The sequence below is a fragment of the Neodothiora populina genome (assembly GCF_041146345.1).
Source record: "Neodothiora populina strain CPC 39397 chromosome Unknown canker_contig_17, whole genome shotgun sequence".
NCBI classification, from domain to species: domain Eukaryota; kingdom Fungi; phylum Ascomycota; class Dothideomycetes; order Dothideales; family Dothioraceae; genus Neodothiora; species Neodothiora populina.
The window spans coordinates 1,377,877-1,392,914 of NW_027191406.1; the positions used below are offsets into that span (position 1 = coordinate 1,377,877).

A 15,038-nucleotide genomic window follows, 5' to 3' on the forward strand; every position below is an offset into this window, starting at 1 on the left:
TTGGCTCGTTGCAGAGATCACCTCGAGTGGGGGAAGTGATTATAAATGATCTTTATTTTACTCGAGTCACTTGTCGCCACGACAATAAGAATGACAAGAAAATAGACAAGCAATCGAACCAGCGCACCACAGACCAAGGACACAACTGCGACGCGATTGACTAGAAGAGAAGAAAAGACGTCGAGATGCGTATACAGCAAGAGGCAAAAGACGAACGACTTACTGTATTGTTCGCCTCTATCGGCAAAAAAAAAGTGTTGGATCAACTCGACATGTCCGCTAAGGGCAAAAGCACGCAATTCCGCATCCCCGACTTCGCTTTGATCCACCCTGGCTGATTTGGTTACCTTTCGGGTCATCTTTGGACCTCAGCCCGTGATTGGCTGATCGTGGACACAAGCCAAGCATTGCTGTACTGTAAACGATGCCAGAATCAAGACTAGCGTATTATACTTGTACAAGTATAGTGAAGACAGGCGGGGCATCGCAACGGTGTTACTGTACCATATCGCCGTGCCCCCCAAATTGTTTCTGTTTACTTTTGCTTGGTGCTCGGCGTGTCGCAGGTACTTTTGCAGTCATTTATGGAGTAATCTTTGGCACTTTCAGGTTGTTGTTTTCCAAGCCTTTTTCGCCCTGAAACAAGACGATCCAAGTGTGACGCATTTAGATTCATCAACAATAAACAACAACGACGTTGACAACGACAACCGCTCACCCACGCCACTATTGTCAACTACTCTATTTCCATTCCTTCTGTCCCTGAAGTGTGCATTCCATGTCCTCGACCGACACTTCACGCAAGGAACGAACGCCTTTCAGGCCGCTCAACAGCCTCCATTCCATCAAACAACCAGACTTTGGCAAGTCAATATTGTCTTCATCAACAAAACATCAACGTGGCATTCCCACGGAGAATTCACAGCGCAGCATAGGCGACGACAGTTCATTGTTCGACAGCACGGATGGCAGCATAAACTTCGACATCATCCCCGTCATCCCGCCGCAGTACGTGTCGCCTCGCAAAGACTCGTCGTCAGATATGGCTATCCAGAGAGAGCCGCCAAAGGACAAGAATGCATCCTCTTCTTCGACGTCGTCTTCGCAACATTCGGCATCATCACAACGCCCCGCCGCCGATGCTCTTCCGAACCGGGCTTCCCTACAGCAGACCGAGTTCGGCAAAGCGAGCCCTCTGCGCAATCCGTTGAGAAGAGACCATCCCAATGTCTTCAACCCAAACAAGGGCAGGAATGAACACCATCGTGCAGCTCCAGCGCCGGCTTTCCGTGATCCTAGAAGTATCATCGCCGCTGCCCCACCTTCCCAGCCGCAGTTCAAGCGACCTGGTGACAAACCTCGCGCCCACGTGTCGCAACAGTCTTCGGACCCATTGTTTGCACCCATCCGGAACCCACTGTATGCCCCGCAACCAAATCCCCTGCGCTCCTCCACGTCGCAGCACCAAGCCATCCGCATGCCCACCAACAACGCTCCCAAGACCATACATGCTCCGCCGCGACCGACTTTTTCTTCTTCCGTCGGTCCAAACACGTCCTTTCAACCTTCCGGAGCACCGCCCGCTTCGCGCAAGACCATCGACCTCACCAGTCAAGACTCGGACGATGATGATCGCTTCGATCCAAACGCTGCCCTGAGAGAAGACAAGTTCGGCAGCGCTGATGCCCATGCCTACGTCGACGCCTCCCAGACCGGCGAGAACATCAAGGCCCTGCTTGAGGGCGCCTTTGAAGATGACGAGGACAAGCCGAAGATCAGGCTGCGGAAAAGAGCAAAGAAGCAGGACAAGCCGTCCACAGAAGACAAGAAGATGCAATCTCTAGAGGCCAAGCTTAAGGAGCTAGAGCTCGAGGCGGAGACAAAGCAGGAGGAGGAAAAGCCAGCCGAAGAGGACGAAGATGAAGAAGACGGCACTGTCGAAGGTATGAAGGTCAAGCTCTTGCCTCACCAGGTCGACGGTGTGGCCTGGATGACCGACAAGGAGATTGGCGTGCGCAAGAAGAACGGTGTCTTGCCCAGAGGCGGTATCTTGGCTGATGACATGGGTTTGGGAAAGACCATCCAATCTGTCACGCTGATCTTGACCAATCCCCGACCCGCACTTGACGCCAAACCTCCGCCAGAGAACCCGAAGCAGAAGATGCCAATCAAAGATGTGGGAAAGGGTACCCTCGTCGTCGCTCCTCTTGCTCTCATCAAGCAGTGGGAAGCCGAAATCAAGGACAAAGTCGACAAGGACCACGCACTCCGAGTCCTTGTGCACCACGGCCCCTCACGGACAAAGTCACATGCAGAGCTCAAAAAGTACGATGTTGTCATCACCACGTACCAGATCCTCGCCTCTGAACATGCTGGCTCCTCTGACGCCGATGGAGGCGCCAAGTTGGGGTGTTTCGGTGTTCACTGGTACCGCGTCATCCTGGACGAAGCTCACTCAATCAAGAATCGCAATGCAAAGTCTACCAAGGCTTGCTATGCTCTGAAGAGTTGGTACAGATGGTGTCTGACGGGTACCCCGATGCAGAACAATCTCGATGAACTGCAGAGTCTTATCGCCTTCCTCAAGATCAAGCCATACAACAATCTCGGCAACTGGAAGGAGCAGATCACTGGTCCAATGAAGAACGGCCAGGGTCAGATCGCCATAAAACGTGTTCAGTACTTCCTCAAGGGATTCATGAAACGGAGAACGAAAGACATATTGAAGCAAGACGGCGCTCTCAACTTTGGCGGAAATTCAAAGACTGGCGAGCAAAAGGGCGCCGGCATGCGAATCGTGAAGCGCGATGTCAAAACCATTATCTGCGAACTTGATCCCCGAGAAAGAGACCTTTATGATCAGCTCCAGGAGAGGGCTCAAAGCCGACTGAACGATATGATGGCAGGCGAGAGCAACGACTACATGGGTGCCCTTGTTTTGCTTTTACGATTGAGACAAGCCTGCAATCACCCTCAGCTTATCTCCGGGTCAATGGCCAAGGACGGAGACGCCGTCTCTGTCGGTCGGCTCATTGCTGCTCCGATCTCGAGAGAAGGATCAAATAACGATAATGACTTGGACGACCTCGCCGGCCTAATTGGCGGCCTGACTGTTGAGACGAAAGTCTGCGATATCTGCAGCGCCAAGCTGACGCCAGAGGAGGCATCCAAGGGTTCTCCAAGATGCTTTGACTGTGAACAGCTCGCGCTAAATACACATAGCCAGAAGAAGAGAAGCAAGAAGGAGAAGAAGAAACAGAAGGTGAAAGCAGAAGCCGTCAAGAAGCCAGCTCCAAGGATCAGAAACCGCAAAGTCGTTCTCGATAGTGACGACGAAGACGACGAGGGAGAGGGTGACTGGCTGGTCGATGAAACACAACAGAAGAGACCTGATCTAGGGAGAGCAGGCGGCACGGATGACGAAGACGCCGAAGGTGGGGGCGAGTCACTTGGATCTATTGACTCGGTGGACGACAGTGGCATCACCTCGACGATCGCTTCAGACTCTGCAGTTTCAGAATCTGACGATGACAGCGAAGACGAGGGATCGTCAGATCCGAGCATGCCCTTGGCTTCCACCAAAGTGAGGAGACTACTCAAAATCCTTCACACCGAGACTCCAGAGCACAAAACTATTGTGTTCTCCCAATTCACGTCAATGCTCGATATCATCGAGCCACACCTGAAGAAGGCATCGATCAAGTACGTTCGCTACGACGGCAGCATGAAGAACGATGCTCGCGAAGCCGCACTGGAGAGTCTACGCAATCACAAAGCAACCCGCGTACTGCTGTGCAGTCTGAAGTGTGGCTCTCTCGGCCTCAACCTCACCGCTGCCAGTCGTGTTGTCATTGTCGAGCCTTTCTGGAACCCGTTTGTCGAGGAGCAAGCCATCGATCGCGTCCATAGACTCAACCAGACCGTCGATGTCAAGGTGTTCAGACTTACCGTCGGTAACACCGTCGAGGAGCGCATCCTTGAACTTCAAGAAAAGAAGAGAGAACTGGCCAAGGCTGCCATCGAGGGCGGCACGGCTGTCGGCAAGCTCTCTATGCGCGACATCATGTCACTCTTCGGCAGGAACGCAGAAATTCCGCACGTAGACGACAATGATCCCCAAGGCAAGCCTGTGAACTATTCGATGCCGAAGATCGCTAGAAACAATCCAGACAAGCGAAGAGAAGCCAGCAGTTCGGGAGGCGCACCGAGACAAGTAGGATGGAGCAACGGACGCTTGAGCTATGACAGAAATGATAGAAGAGGCGGCTACGAAAGAAATTCGGGAGGAAGGATCAGAAATGAAGATCCGGTCTATGGACGGCGCTGACATTACGAGAAGGCGATTACCCATGGTTTGAAGAGGCTAAATTTCTTTCTGGAGAGTTCTCATTTCCTCTCCACGGCGTTATTGAATGGAGGCTGTATTACTCCGTCGTCTTTGTGAATTATCAGCATCTTGGATACGATCAATCCCCCAAGACCTTTGACTTTCCTGAGTTGTCAGTGACAAATTGGTGCTCATCTTTGATAATATGTCACATCGGCCCCGTCATCGGGCCTCGCTGCTATAAAGTAGAGCTCGTAAAGTAGAGGCCATCAAGTCTAGCATAAGCAAACATAGAAGATCCACAGGCGAAATGTTATCATATACTATTTCAAGCCCTTGCTGTCTCGGCGTAATTCAGGGTTGAAACCCCTTATATGAGATCAAGATAACCTGTGGCTCGAGCGTCGGTGGTTAAAGGTCCGCCAAGGACTTAGCGATGCTTTTCAACCCATTCTCTAACACGCATCCGGACTCTAAGGTAGGCAACAGCGCCTAGGAAAACATTCGCTGCGATCCTTTTACTCTTTATTCCCAGACGTGTCTAGACGCGCTCTGTAAGAGGTCCCATCAAGTAGGGCAAATCGGCAAGCATGTATGGCAAGTCGTCGTGCTACACGTATTCTTGTGGCATAAGGTTCAAACCAAGATGACGAATCCTGGCCTGTCATACGCCATCAGTCACAATCACACAGTATACTCATCGACCTGATTCCTGTCGCTGAGCTATACAACACGATCGCGAATGTATTGCGGCAACTCGCGACTTCGGAAATGCTTGATATCTGGCGGCACTTTCTTGTCTATATATGCTAATATGAAGACGAAGCTCGCGCCAAGTGGGCACCTGGCCACAAGCGTTTCGGACGACTGTTCATCCAGCAAACCACAAAGTCGCTGGGTTTACCACCGCATCTGTGCACGTGAAACTCATCCCGGCTGACGCGGCAATGGAGTGTCGACCTTCGAACTGTTCAGCCCTCGTTGATATTCTCCGAGAGTGGCTGTACATCACTTGTGATACGATGCACTGACTGCATGTGCATCATAGTCTTTGCTCTTTGGAGAAAGGTAGCAGCTCAAAGCGCAGACAGGACTCTGGCTGTCCGGCGTGGGTCTCATGGACCAGAATGATGATTTACTATTAGTAGGTGATCTACCCTACTTCCTTTTGCCTGTTGTACATCCTTGCTCGCCCCTTGACCCTCTTTTCTGCTCTTGATATTCCCCTTCATTCTTATACCCTGGTTGTCCTGTTTCTTTCCTGTCCGCGTGTCGTCTGTTTCATATCCAATAGCCTGCCTTCTTGTGGCACTTCCTCTCTCTCGCTCTCTTCCTCTCTCACAGCCTCTTCCTCTAGGCATTCCTACAGTCTTCAGAATACCCCTCCTTTGCTGGCTAGCGGACACAAAACCTTACTCGTGTTACGAATCTATCTGAAGATCATTATGAGATCTTTCAAGACGCTCGCTACGGGTACCGCCCTCGTGGCTGCCACCATGGTCAGCGCCCAGACCTATACTGACTGTAACCCCATGAACAAGACTTGCACACCTGATGCAGGTCTTGACGTTTGGACTGTCACCACGGACTTCACCAAGGGCGAAAATGAGTTCAAGAAGAACTGGACCGCCGCCGATGGTACATATCTTACCTACGATGACTCCAAGGGTGCGATGTTCAACATCTCCAAGGATGGCCAGGCTCCTACCGTCCAGACGGACTTCTACGTCATGTTTGGCAAGATCGATGTCGTGATGCAGGCCTCACCTGGAACTGGTATTATCAGTTCGATTGTGCTGGAGTCTGACGACCTTGACGAGATTGATTGGGAGTGGTTGGGTGGCAATGGCACCCATGTCGAGAGTAATTACTTGTACGTATCTGATGGCCTTTCACCTCAGCTGTAGCAAGCAGTTATACTTCTGTTGTGGATGAATGTGAGCTGACTTTCATACTAGCGGCAAGGGCAACACCACCTCGTACGATCGGGCCATCTACCACCCCGTCGATGCCCCGACTACCAAGATGCACACATACACGATCGACTGGACCGAGGAGAGCGTCAAGTGGTTGATCGATGGCAACGAAATTCGCACTCTCCAAGCCTCTGAAGCCAACGGCGGTTACGACTTTCCCCAGACCCCCATGAGACTCAAGCTTGGCAGCTGGTGCGGTGGATGCTCCGGCGAGAGCTACTGGACCAAGCAATGGGCTGGTGGCGACACCACTTTTGACAAGGCTCCGTACCTCATGTACGTCGAGTCCGTTACCGTAAGTTCTTTTCTCCCCACAACCCCAAGGGCCATACGAATCGAAACACTAACAGCCGTGACCAGGTAACCAACTACAACCCGGCCAAATCCTACACCTGGACCGACAAGTCCGGCTCCGCCGACTCAATCAAGGGCTCCAACGCAACCTCCATTTCAACCAACATCATCACTTCAACCACCAGTAAGGCCGCCTCCTCAGCCAAGACCGTCGACGTCAGCTCCGTCGTGACAACCACCAACTCAGACGGCAAGACCGTCGTGAGCACCAGCACTGGCGTCGCCACCGCAGCCGCCACCGCAAGCGATGGCTCGTCTTCCTTCTCCCAGTCGTCGGCCAGTGCTTCCGGAAGCGCGTACGCCGGCGCCGCTAGTCGTCTCGTCGGTGCTTCTGGAAGTGGTGCCGCTGCTGTGGCTTTCGGAGTCTCGTTCTTGGGACTTGCTATTGGCGCTTTCTTGCTTTGAGAAACCGTCTCACTTTTGAAGATTATCCATCCATCCACTAGAGCGAGTGGTTGTTTCCCTTAGTTGAGGATATTGAAGAAGTAGATGGCTAGCTAGCTGTCCCCCTTCGAAGACTGCACATAAAACCCCCTCCTACAAATTATTCACCTTGTATGTATGCCACACTACCTAGATATTCACCTTTTCATGTCAATCTTTTCTTTTTCTCTTTTCTCTGTACATACACAAAATCACCTGTATATACACAAAGTACCTGTGTCTGTAGCGATAGTAGCAGTAGTAGCGGTGATAGCAATAATGGCCATAGCAGCAATAACACAACAGAGCATCGAGCAGCGATAGCGATGATAGCAGTGGTGAAGTACAGCAGCAATGGTAAGGTAGCTATGATGGAGGCTGAGCGGCGACAGTCGCATAATCACCTCTTGTCACACGTTGTGTGAAGAGCGGGGAGGGGGTGCACAGTCAGGTTCACTCCCATTTGATATTCGTAGTAGACGAAAGGGGATAATGGCAATGGTAATGTACATCACTCCCTTCCTGGTCGCTTCCCTTCTCACGTCATTATATCACAGGAAATATATGGATGATCCTATACTACATACTCTTCTCGAGCAGGTGGGAGGACTGTTCCAGCTCCAAGCAAAAACAGATTGTCCCTGTCCTCAAATGTACCGGGGCGGGCTAGGCTAATCTTGGGTTCGATGGCTCGGGTGCGTTGGACAGGGTCGCACATTCGCAGCCCCTGTTTTGGGTATACTGTATTACACTTTGGATGTTTCGGCTGAGGTAAAACAACTGTGCAACCCACTAGCGCTGGATGGGGTCATTTGTAGGTGGATAAACAATCTATGCTGTATCGCTCGGTTTCTATATGCTACTGAGATGAGATTTCAGATGAATGGATTCCAAACATTAATCATGGAAAGCCTCCTTGACTTTATGCGACGGGGTTTTCTTTTTGGGCGTTCGGAGTGCCAGGGTAACCACCGTGGCAGATATCAACCCTCATGGAATCCGTTGTCACATTTTCCTCGTATGCCCCTCATACTTTGCTCTACCAGTCTCGACTTAGTTCATATTCCGCTGTCCAGCTGCTTGTACCGCAAGCCCCATTCGTCCCACTTCTTGCATCCCTGCTTGACGGGATCGAGAGCAGCAACGCCACCCATCGCGCTGGTGATTTCGTTTTCTCTTTCTAGGATCTGGAGGGCAAGACCGCTGTTTTCGTGATCAGTACGCAATGCTTCACTTGCTCACAAACGCCGGATGCGAAATGTTGGTGATGAGGGGGATATTATCCTGGCTATGTGTTGGGGAGGATGAGGAAGACCTTACCTAGCAGCATGGAACGCGATATGACAGTGTACGAGCCAAACCCCGGGATTATCGGGCTTGAACGCAAGAGCAAGGTAGCCGCTCTGGTCCAACATTGCGACATCTCTTCGTGGGGGATTGTTAAAGTTGAAGTTGGGCATATCGCGCGAGGCGTTGAAAGTTGAGTTCTCCTGAGCGAGAATGACAAAGTCATGGCCGTGGAGATGGATAGGATGCGCTGCAGGGATCTCGTTCTTGTCGCGGTGAAGTACGTCGGTGAGGTTCTGAGCGGTTATGATCAGCCAGACGTAACCTGCGGTGAAGTTGTCTGGGCAGAAGCTAATGTCAGTCCATGAGTCCATCGACGAACGAAGAAAAATCTGTCACGTACAATCAATGACGGCATAATTGGACGGATACACAAAACCAGAGTTGTCTGTATGCACGATGGTTGGGTCGCTATAGTTCAAGAACAATGGGTCATTCGCAAGGTCCCATCTCGCGTACCCAGAGTCGGTAACCTCGTTCGATGCAGGAGCAATGCCGGCTTCGAAAGTGTACGCATCGAGGCTACCTAAAATCTGGTCCTTACGAGGGTACCATGGGACAACGGGGTTGAGACTTGCGCGAGGCTCGTCTGCACATGCAGTCCTGAATTGCTGAGTGTGGGTAGCAGGTGTGTTGGCAACGAAACCGGCATATGTCAAGATGCCCGTGGTCTCCAAAGATTGTTCGATGCTACCACAACCAGTCGCCAGGCGAGTTCGAATCCAGTAATTGCCGCCCGTGGCTTCGAGTTCTTTGTCATCTGTCTTTGCATGAACGATGACTGAATATCGCTGGCCTATATCATGTCAGTTCGAAAGCCTTATGCAGGTCGCTAAACAGAGAAGTATATTCATACCTATACCGAGAAACAGTGAGTCAGTCTTATAAGGTGTTATTGCCACAAGATCAGTCGCAATTATTTCCAGCTCGTGGCCGTCAATTGAGAAGATAAACATTGACTCGGAAGATGCATTGATGAGTCGCAGCAGATGTCGTTTGCCCTTCTTCACTGTCATCTTGAAGGGGGCCCCTGGCACAACAGCGCCCGCATCAGAGCAGTGTGGGTTTGGAATACATTTGCCAGGACCAGAACTTAGCTTGCAGGGTGAACAGCACTTAGGGTCTTCATTACTGCAGCTAAAGGTACCAGTTCCATTGAAGATGATGTTGTCCATCAGCGGAGGTGCACCGAGAAGCTCCTCCCGAAAGAGGTCATCGGCGCCATCGTGAGCCCAATCATTGATGAGCACAGGCTGGAACGCTTCATCATAGGAAGCGCTACTAGGCCCGTAAAGAGTGAGAGCAGCTGCAATGCCATCACTGTACTGTAACTTGTAATGCGAGTGGTACCAAGTGGTTCCGTATTGCGTAATGTCAAACTTGTAGGTGAACGTATCGTTGAGGGCAATTGGGCATTGCGTGACACCTGCAAGCGTCAGTCGCGGTCTAGACAAGCAAGTAAGAAGTCAATGTGTTACCATTCACACCATCCATCTGGTTCGAACCATGCTGTCTTATACCATGCCAATGTATAGTTGTGCCATTGTCGATGATCTTGTTCGTGACATGGACAATCACGGTATCACCCCAGCAAGCCTCAAGCACAGGCCCAGGATAGGTACCGTTGAAGGTTAGACCCGACTCCTTGACATAGCCATCAAGAGTAAGAACTGTCGATTCGACATTGAGCCAGTACTGGAGCTACAGTCAGTCGAATGTGATGCCTGAACTGAGCGGCCTTTCCCACCTCACGAGTGACTCCAGGCGGAGCTATGTCCTCATCTTGATTTCATCAGTGTACATTCATATCCGCAAGGCATGGGGAATTGGGCATACAATTGGTATGGATATCATACTTGTCTCCAGTCCTGGTGTTCTTCAGCCAGCAGGAGCGATCATTCGCAGTATTGCACGCCATCCAGCCGTTCCCTAACTTGGGGTAGTGACACTGGAAAGCACCTGTTGTAGCATTGTGAGGTGAGAAGGTAACTCCTCGTGTGTGAGAAGTCACATCTGAAATTGGAAGTCTAAGTGGTTCTTGACCAAGGTCATACTCGATCACATGGGCAAGGGCAGCGAACTTCAGAATGGTCTCCCAACAGGTCTTCGCAACGCCCATCATCTTGAGTAGTGAGTTTGAGGTGAATTGAGCAGCTTAGCTCTTACGAAAAGCGGTCTTCACGAGGCTTTTTAAGCTTACTCAGAGCAATATTCATCGATACACACCGATTGCCTCATGAGGAATGTGAGACCTCAGCTCGATCCCAGTACGCCTTGCCGTATGCATAGTAGAGAGTCGCATTGCGCCTCCGCCTTATTATTGGTAGAGTAACAAGAGACCAGTTTACAGAAGGATTGTACGGTTTCCCGTTTTCCCAGTGATTCCGAGACAGAGATATGAACGAGATTTTGATGATGGCGCATGCAAAAGCCACTGAGGAGGGGCCCGCTTACGTGAGAGGAAGATGATACGAAAGGCTGAAGGTCCAGCGCTCAGGCGGTGATCGGTTTTATTGACTTTCAGATTCGTGAAGTTGACGAGTATGAATTGTCTCAACCCAGATTGTTGAGATTGCTTGTTAAAGGCAGTAATCATCAGCCGCAGGCTCTCGACACTGTGAGACTTGGGGACTTGTCTTCGCGTGCCATGTGCTCGAGGTGGGACAGGCCGCGTGGTTGACTGCTTTAATGTAGGACCATGAGAGACTTGCATTCATCGGTATCCCCGCCTTGGCTGACCACGATACCTCGAGCTGAAGGCCACCATAAGTTGGTGGCCTTACATCCACTACCGAGTATGTGCAAAGCAGAAGCGAGCTGAGTGAGCGTATCTCATCCGCACGTTGGATCACATAATGAAACACGACCAATCAGCAGCTTACAATTCCCTATAGCAACACACGGGACTTGCCAACTCGAAAGCTGATGCCAAGGCCTCAGTTCCAAGCACTGCGTCCAAGTAGTTTCTAGTGACACACTGCAATCCCTCGAGCATGCACCCCTTTGAAGACCATTCTTTGGGGTTTGATGTCCAAAGGTGATTATAGAAAGTCCAGCATTTCAGTTTGTTACACGACTGCAAGTTGATTCTCGGCAGCCGTCTACTCACCATCACCACTAGACCGCTCATGTCACAAGATGGCGGCTTATGGCTGACCTGAACGGCAGAAAAGATATGCTTGCGCGTTCTGACGCAGCCTCATGGACCGCCTCATTCATATCGAGATGGAGGACCACTTTCTTCCGACGTCATGTCAACCAGCCATACGAGTCCGATCACGACTCTATCCACTTGCAGCACCTGGCTACCTGCATCGGTGGGTTCGTGTAGAGAGGATCTGGTCTCTCCCCCAGTCCACAGCATTACTATAGCTTGGATGACAATTGAGCCTCATCCTGCTGTCACAGGGACCGATGGCAGCAAGGATCCAGACTCAAGGTAGGTGACATGAGCCTTGACAGTGACAAAGACTATGTGTCTTGTTAGTAGTGAGGTTGCACGGTGCAGTGTGTGCGCCTTTCCATGCCACCGTCAAGAGGTGTGATGTGCTGATATCCTCTATTGCCACCGCGGCTGGTCTACTCTACTAAGAGTCACGTGGTAGAATATGGCATAGCTTTGAAATCTTGCTGTACATCATCGTGAACCACATCAATTCAAGCTCGAGACCGGATATAGGATCGTGGTGTCGCAAAGTCCTATACACAAAGGTCCATGCTGGAGAGCTTTTCTGTTCAGTCGACAATGCACACCTTCGGAGTTCGGAGCTGCTCCGTCAGTTCGCCATGTAATAACTGTCATCTTGTTCTGTCAGTCGACCGCCAAGGTCTCTTCATTTGACGGATGATATGCTTTTAGTGTTCTCGTCGCGTACAAAAAACTACTGCATTTCACAGACTCAATATAACGCGTTCAAGTCAGCAACTTCTGCATTTGTGAAAGGCAGTGGTCGACAAGGCTAACAATACTCCCCGAGATCTCGTCTGTTGATAGATTTGCGGATCCAACTAATGCATCGAGAGCAAGGCCGCGCAGAGCAGAGGAAAAGTAGTGTCAGTGCAGTGCCATAGCAAATACTCTTGCTCTGAATCTAACATGCTTGATCTGTTGTTGTGGTTGTTGCTCCATGCGGTGAGGTGCGTGGAAGCAAGGTGACATTCTTCATGGCGTGTCATTCACCTTCAATAAGTGTCCCACCCTGAAAACTTATTCAGGGTTACTGGCCATGGCAGGGCGGCGGAAGAAGCTTCCGATCGATGAACGACCAAGATCTGATTCGGAAAGGTAAGGGCTTGATGATAGCTCTGTTCCTATTGGCTGCAAAGGATGCCAGGGTAAAGCCATTTACACCGCCAGATAGACGTCCTCCTTTCGCCTGCATCTCCACAGACACGATTTCCAGCGGGATAGAAGTCTGCTCCAGGGTGTGTCTCATATATATCGAAACATCACCTGGGTCTTGCGAAAACAAGACCGTTTGCTGCGTCTCGTGGTCGACTTGTAGGTGTACATGATTACCTACCGTACTCCAAAGACCCATAGAGATCGTCATCATCACGTTCATCAAGCCAAGCCCTAAAAGTACCGGTACAGAGCACGGAGAACTTCACGACCGTCGCGTTTCTGGGGTCAATTGTTATATCATTTCGAGAACACCCGCTCCATCATATACCACGACATGTCCCCGAGTATAGAAGACGTCTCAGTCTAGGATTCTGGAAGGCCGGAAGAACATGGCCCTGTCGAACATATCAGTGCCGGAAATCCAGTCGCAAATAGCCCCTCGGCAACTCCACATCCTCTTCTCTTCGAGTGGGTGTACAGATGCAGCCATCGTGAGAAACCTCCTGCCATCCCTGGTCAGCATACCAGATTGCTCAGTCAAGGCGATACTGGATATCGGCTACGGAAATGCAGACCTTATCTCCGCTTCTTCTGAATGTCTCACCATTCCCAACATCATTCGGGCGCAGACCAAGTCTGTACAGGACACTGAGAAATTAGAAGAGGAGGCGGCAGATCTGTGCCAATGGGCTGACATACTCGTGCTGGCACCTATTGATGCCAACAATCTCGCCAAGATGCTACACGGCGGAACAGACAATCTGCTGCTAGAAATACTCAGGAGTTGGAATGTGTCGAAAAAGGTGCTTATGGTGCCAGGCATGTCGTGTCTCATGTGGGAGAACCCCATGACGAAGAAGCAACTCACCAAGATCAGGCGGAAATGGAATTGGGTACAAGTTCTACCGCCAATTCTCTGGACCTTCGAAGATGGCAAGAAGCGCATCAAGTCTCGCGAGGTTTTCTTCGAGCTTACCGAAACTGTGCGAAACCAGGTCGACCTTATGAACATCGGTCACGGCGTGCAAGTTTCCCCTACGCAGAAAGGCGTCCGGTATCAGAAGAGCTCTAGCACTCGTCGTTCGACCAACTTTCTGCCGCCGGAGTTATGGACTATGATCCTCGATGCTTCCGGAGATTGGGAGTTGGCGAAAACCTTACACATATATACTAATCTTCCACCCCCACCGGAGTGGCAACAACATGCCAGTCCCAAGGGTCCTCAGAACTACATGGAGCAGCTTGAGTATACTCTGCTCACTGGTCAACTCTCCGACATTAAAGCATTCATAGCTGCCAACAGTGTTCCGCGCTGGATGAGTCGACTATGTATCAAGCTCATCATGCGCTTCGCCATGACGTCTCTCCTCTCATATCTCGAGTCCGAACATAAACATCTCTTCCTCAGTATCTTCGGCTCTACCTTCCTGCCTGATAAAGCATCCTCGGTATTCGGTAGAACAGAGATACTCGATTTCTGGAACACGAGCCCGAGCTTCCTGACGAAAAACTATACGGCTGAAGCTGTCGATGGGGCAAGCAGACAGGGCTTTGTTCATGTGCTAGAATGGTGGCAGAAAAGCGGTCTCAAGCTGCTATATACAGAAGCTGCTTTGGAGCAAGCGAGCTCACAAGGCCATATGGATGTTCTAGAATGGTGGCATAATCTGATAAGCCATCAACCCATGGAGCATGACACCACTGGATCTGACTCGATGACGACTGCATCCGAAAACCATCGTCGACCACTCAAATCAAAGCCAGGAAAAAGTATTTGCTACGCGACGCAGGCTGGAAATGCAGATGTGGTGCGATGGTGGGTTGAGTCGGGTATTGCTTTCGCGCATGAGGACACAGTTGCAAAATTGGCCAGCACGCACGGCCACGTCAATGTTCTCGAGACGTGGCACGAGCTCAAGGGCTCGAAGATGATCTACGATAACCAAGTCCTGGTCGGCGCAACGAAGATGGGACACGTAGACGTTCTGGAATGGTGGAAACAGAGTGGACTACGAGTCGAGTACAAGACTTGCGATGTCGAGGAGGCCCTCGAAGACGGTATAGAGGGAAGGAAAGGTGACGAGGTACGCAGGTGGTGGGCCAGGAATGGTCTCAATCTTGGCGTTGGCACATCTGAATGGATGAAACCGAAAGTGCTCTGAAGTCGAAATCTGAATCAGCACACGTCCCCAATTTGACGATTCGTTCTTCTCTGGCACTATGCAGTGCAGAGCCGAGTGTTTTTTGTATCGTTCGTCAAAGTCGA

General features: G+C 50.9%; 4 protein-coding genes across 4 annotated transcripts; 3 read left to right on the plus strand and 1 right to left on the minus strand.

The window, feature by feature from the left end:
* Nucleotides 1–778: 778 nt before the first annotated feature.
* On the plus strand, nucleotides 779–4,327 carry AAFC00_004352 (uncharacterized protein; the record flags this gene model as incomplete). The annotated part of the gene is made up of 1 exon (XM_069343985.1): nucleotides 779–4,327. The coding sequence occupies one exon, from the start codon at nucleotides 779–781 to the stop codon at nucleotides 4,325–4,327; it is 3,549 nt and encodes a 1,182-aa protein (XP_069202536.1).
* Nucleotides 4,328–5,772: 1,445 nt separating this feature from the next.
* On the plus strand, nucleotides 5,773–7,062 carry AAFC00_004353 (uncharacterized protein; the record flags this gene model as incomplete). Its single annotated transcript, XM_069343986.1, has 3 exons — nucleotides 5,773–6,200; nucleotides 6,286–6,598; nucleotides 6,664–7,062. 3 exons carry the CDS (start codon nucleotides 5,773–5,775, stop codon nucleotides 7,060–7,062), a joined length of 1,140 nt encoding a protein of 379 aa, XP_069202537.1.
* Nucleotides 7,063–8,138: 1,076 nt separating this feature from the next.
* AAFC00_004354 (uncharacterized protein) lies at nucleotides 8,139–10,549 on the minus strand (the record flags this gene model as incomplete). Its single annotated transcript, XM_069343987.1, has 7 exons — nucleotides 8,139–8,283; nucleotides 8,401–8,707; nucleotides 8,771–9,223; nucleotides 9,284–9,853; nucleotides 9,906–10,122; nucleotides 10,175–10,209; nucleotides 10,264–10,549. 7 exons carry the CDS (start codon nucleotides 10,547–10,549, stop codon nucleotides 8,139–8,141), a joined length of 2,013 nt encoding a protein of 670 aa, XP_069202538.1.
* A 2,612-nt stretch (nucleotides 10,550–13,161) lies between these two features.
* AAFC00_004355 (uncharacterized protein) lies at nucleotides 13,162–14,934 on the plus strand (the record flags this gene model as incomplete). The annotated part of the gene is made up of 1 exon (XM_069343988.1): nucleotides 13,162–14,934. The coding sequence occupies one exon, from the start codon at nucleotides 13,162–13,164 to the stop codon at nucleotides 14,932–14,934; it is 1,773 nt and encodes a 590-aa protein (XP_069202539.1).
* Nucleotides 14,935–15,038: the final 104 nt, after the last annotated feature.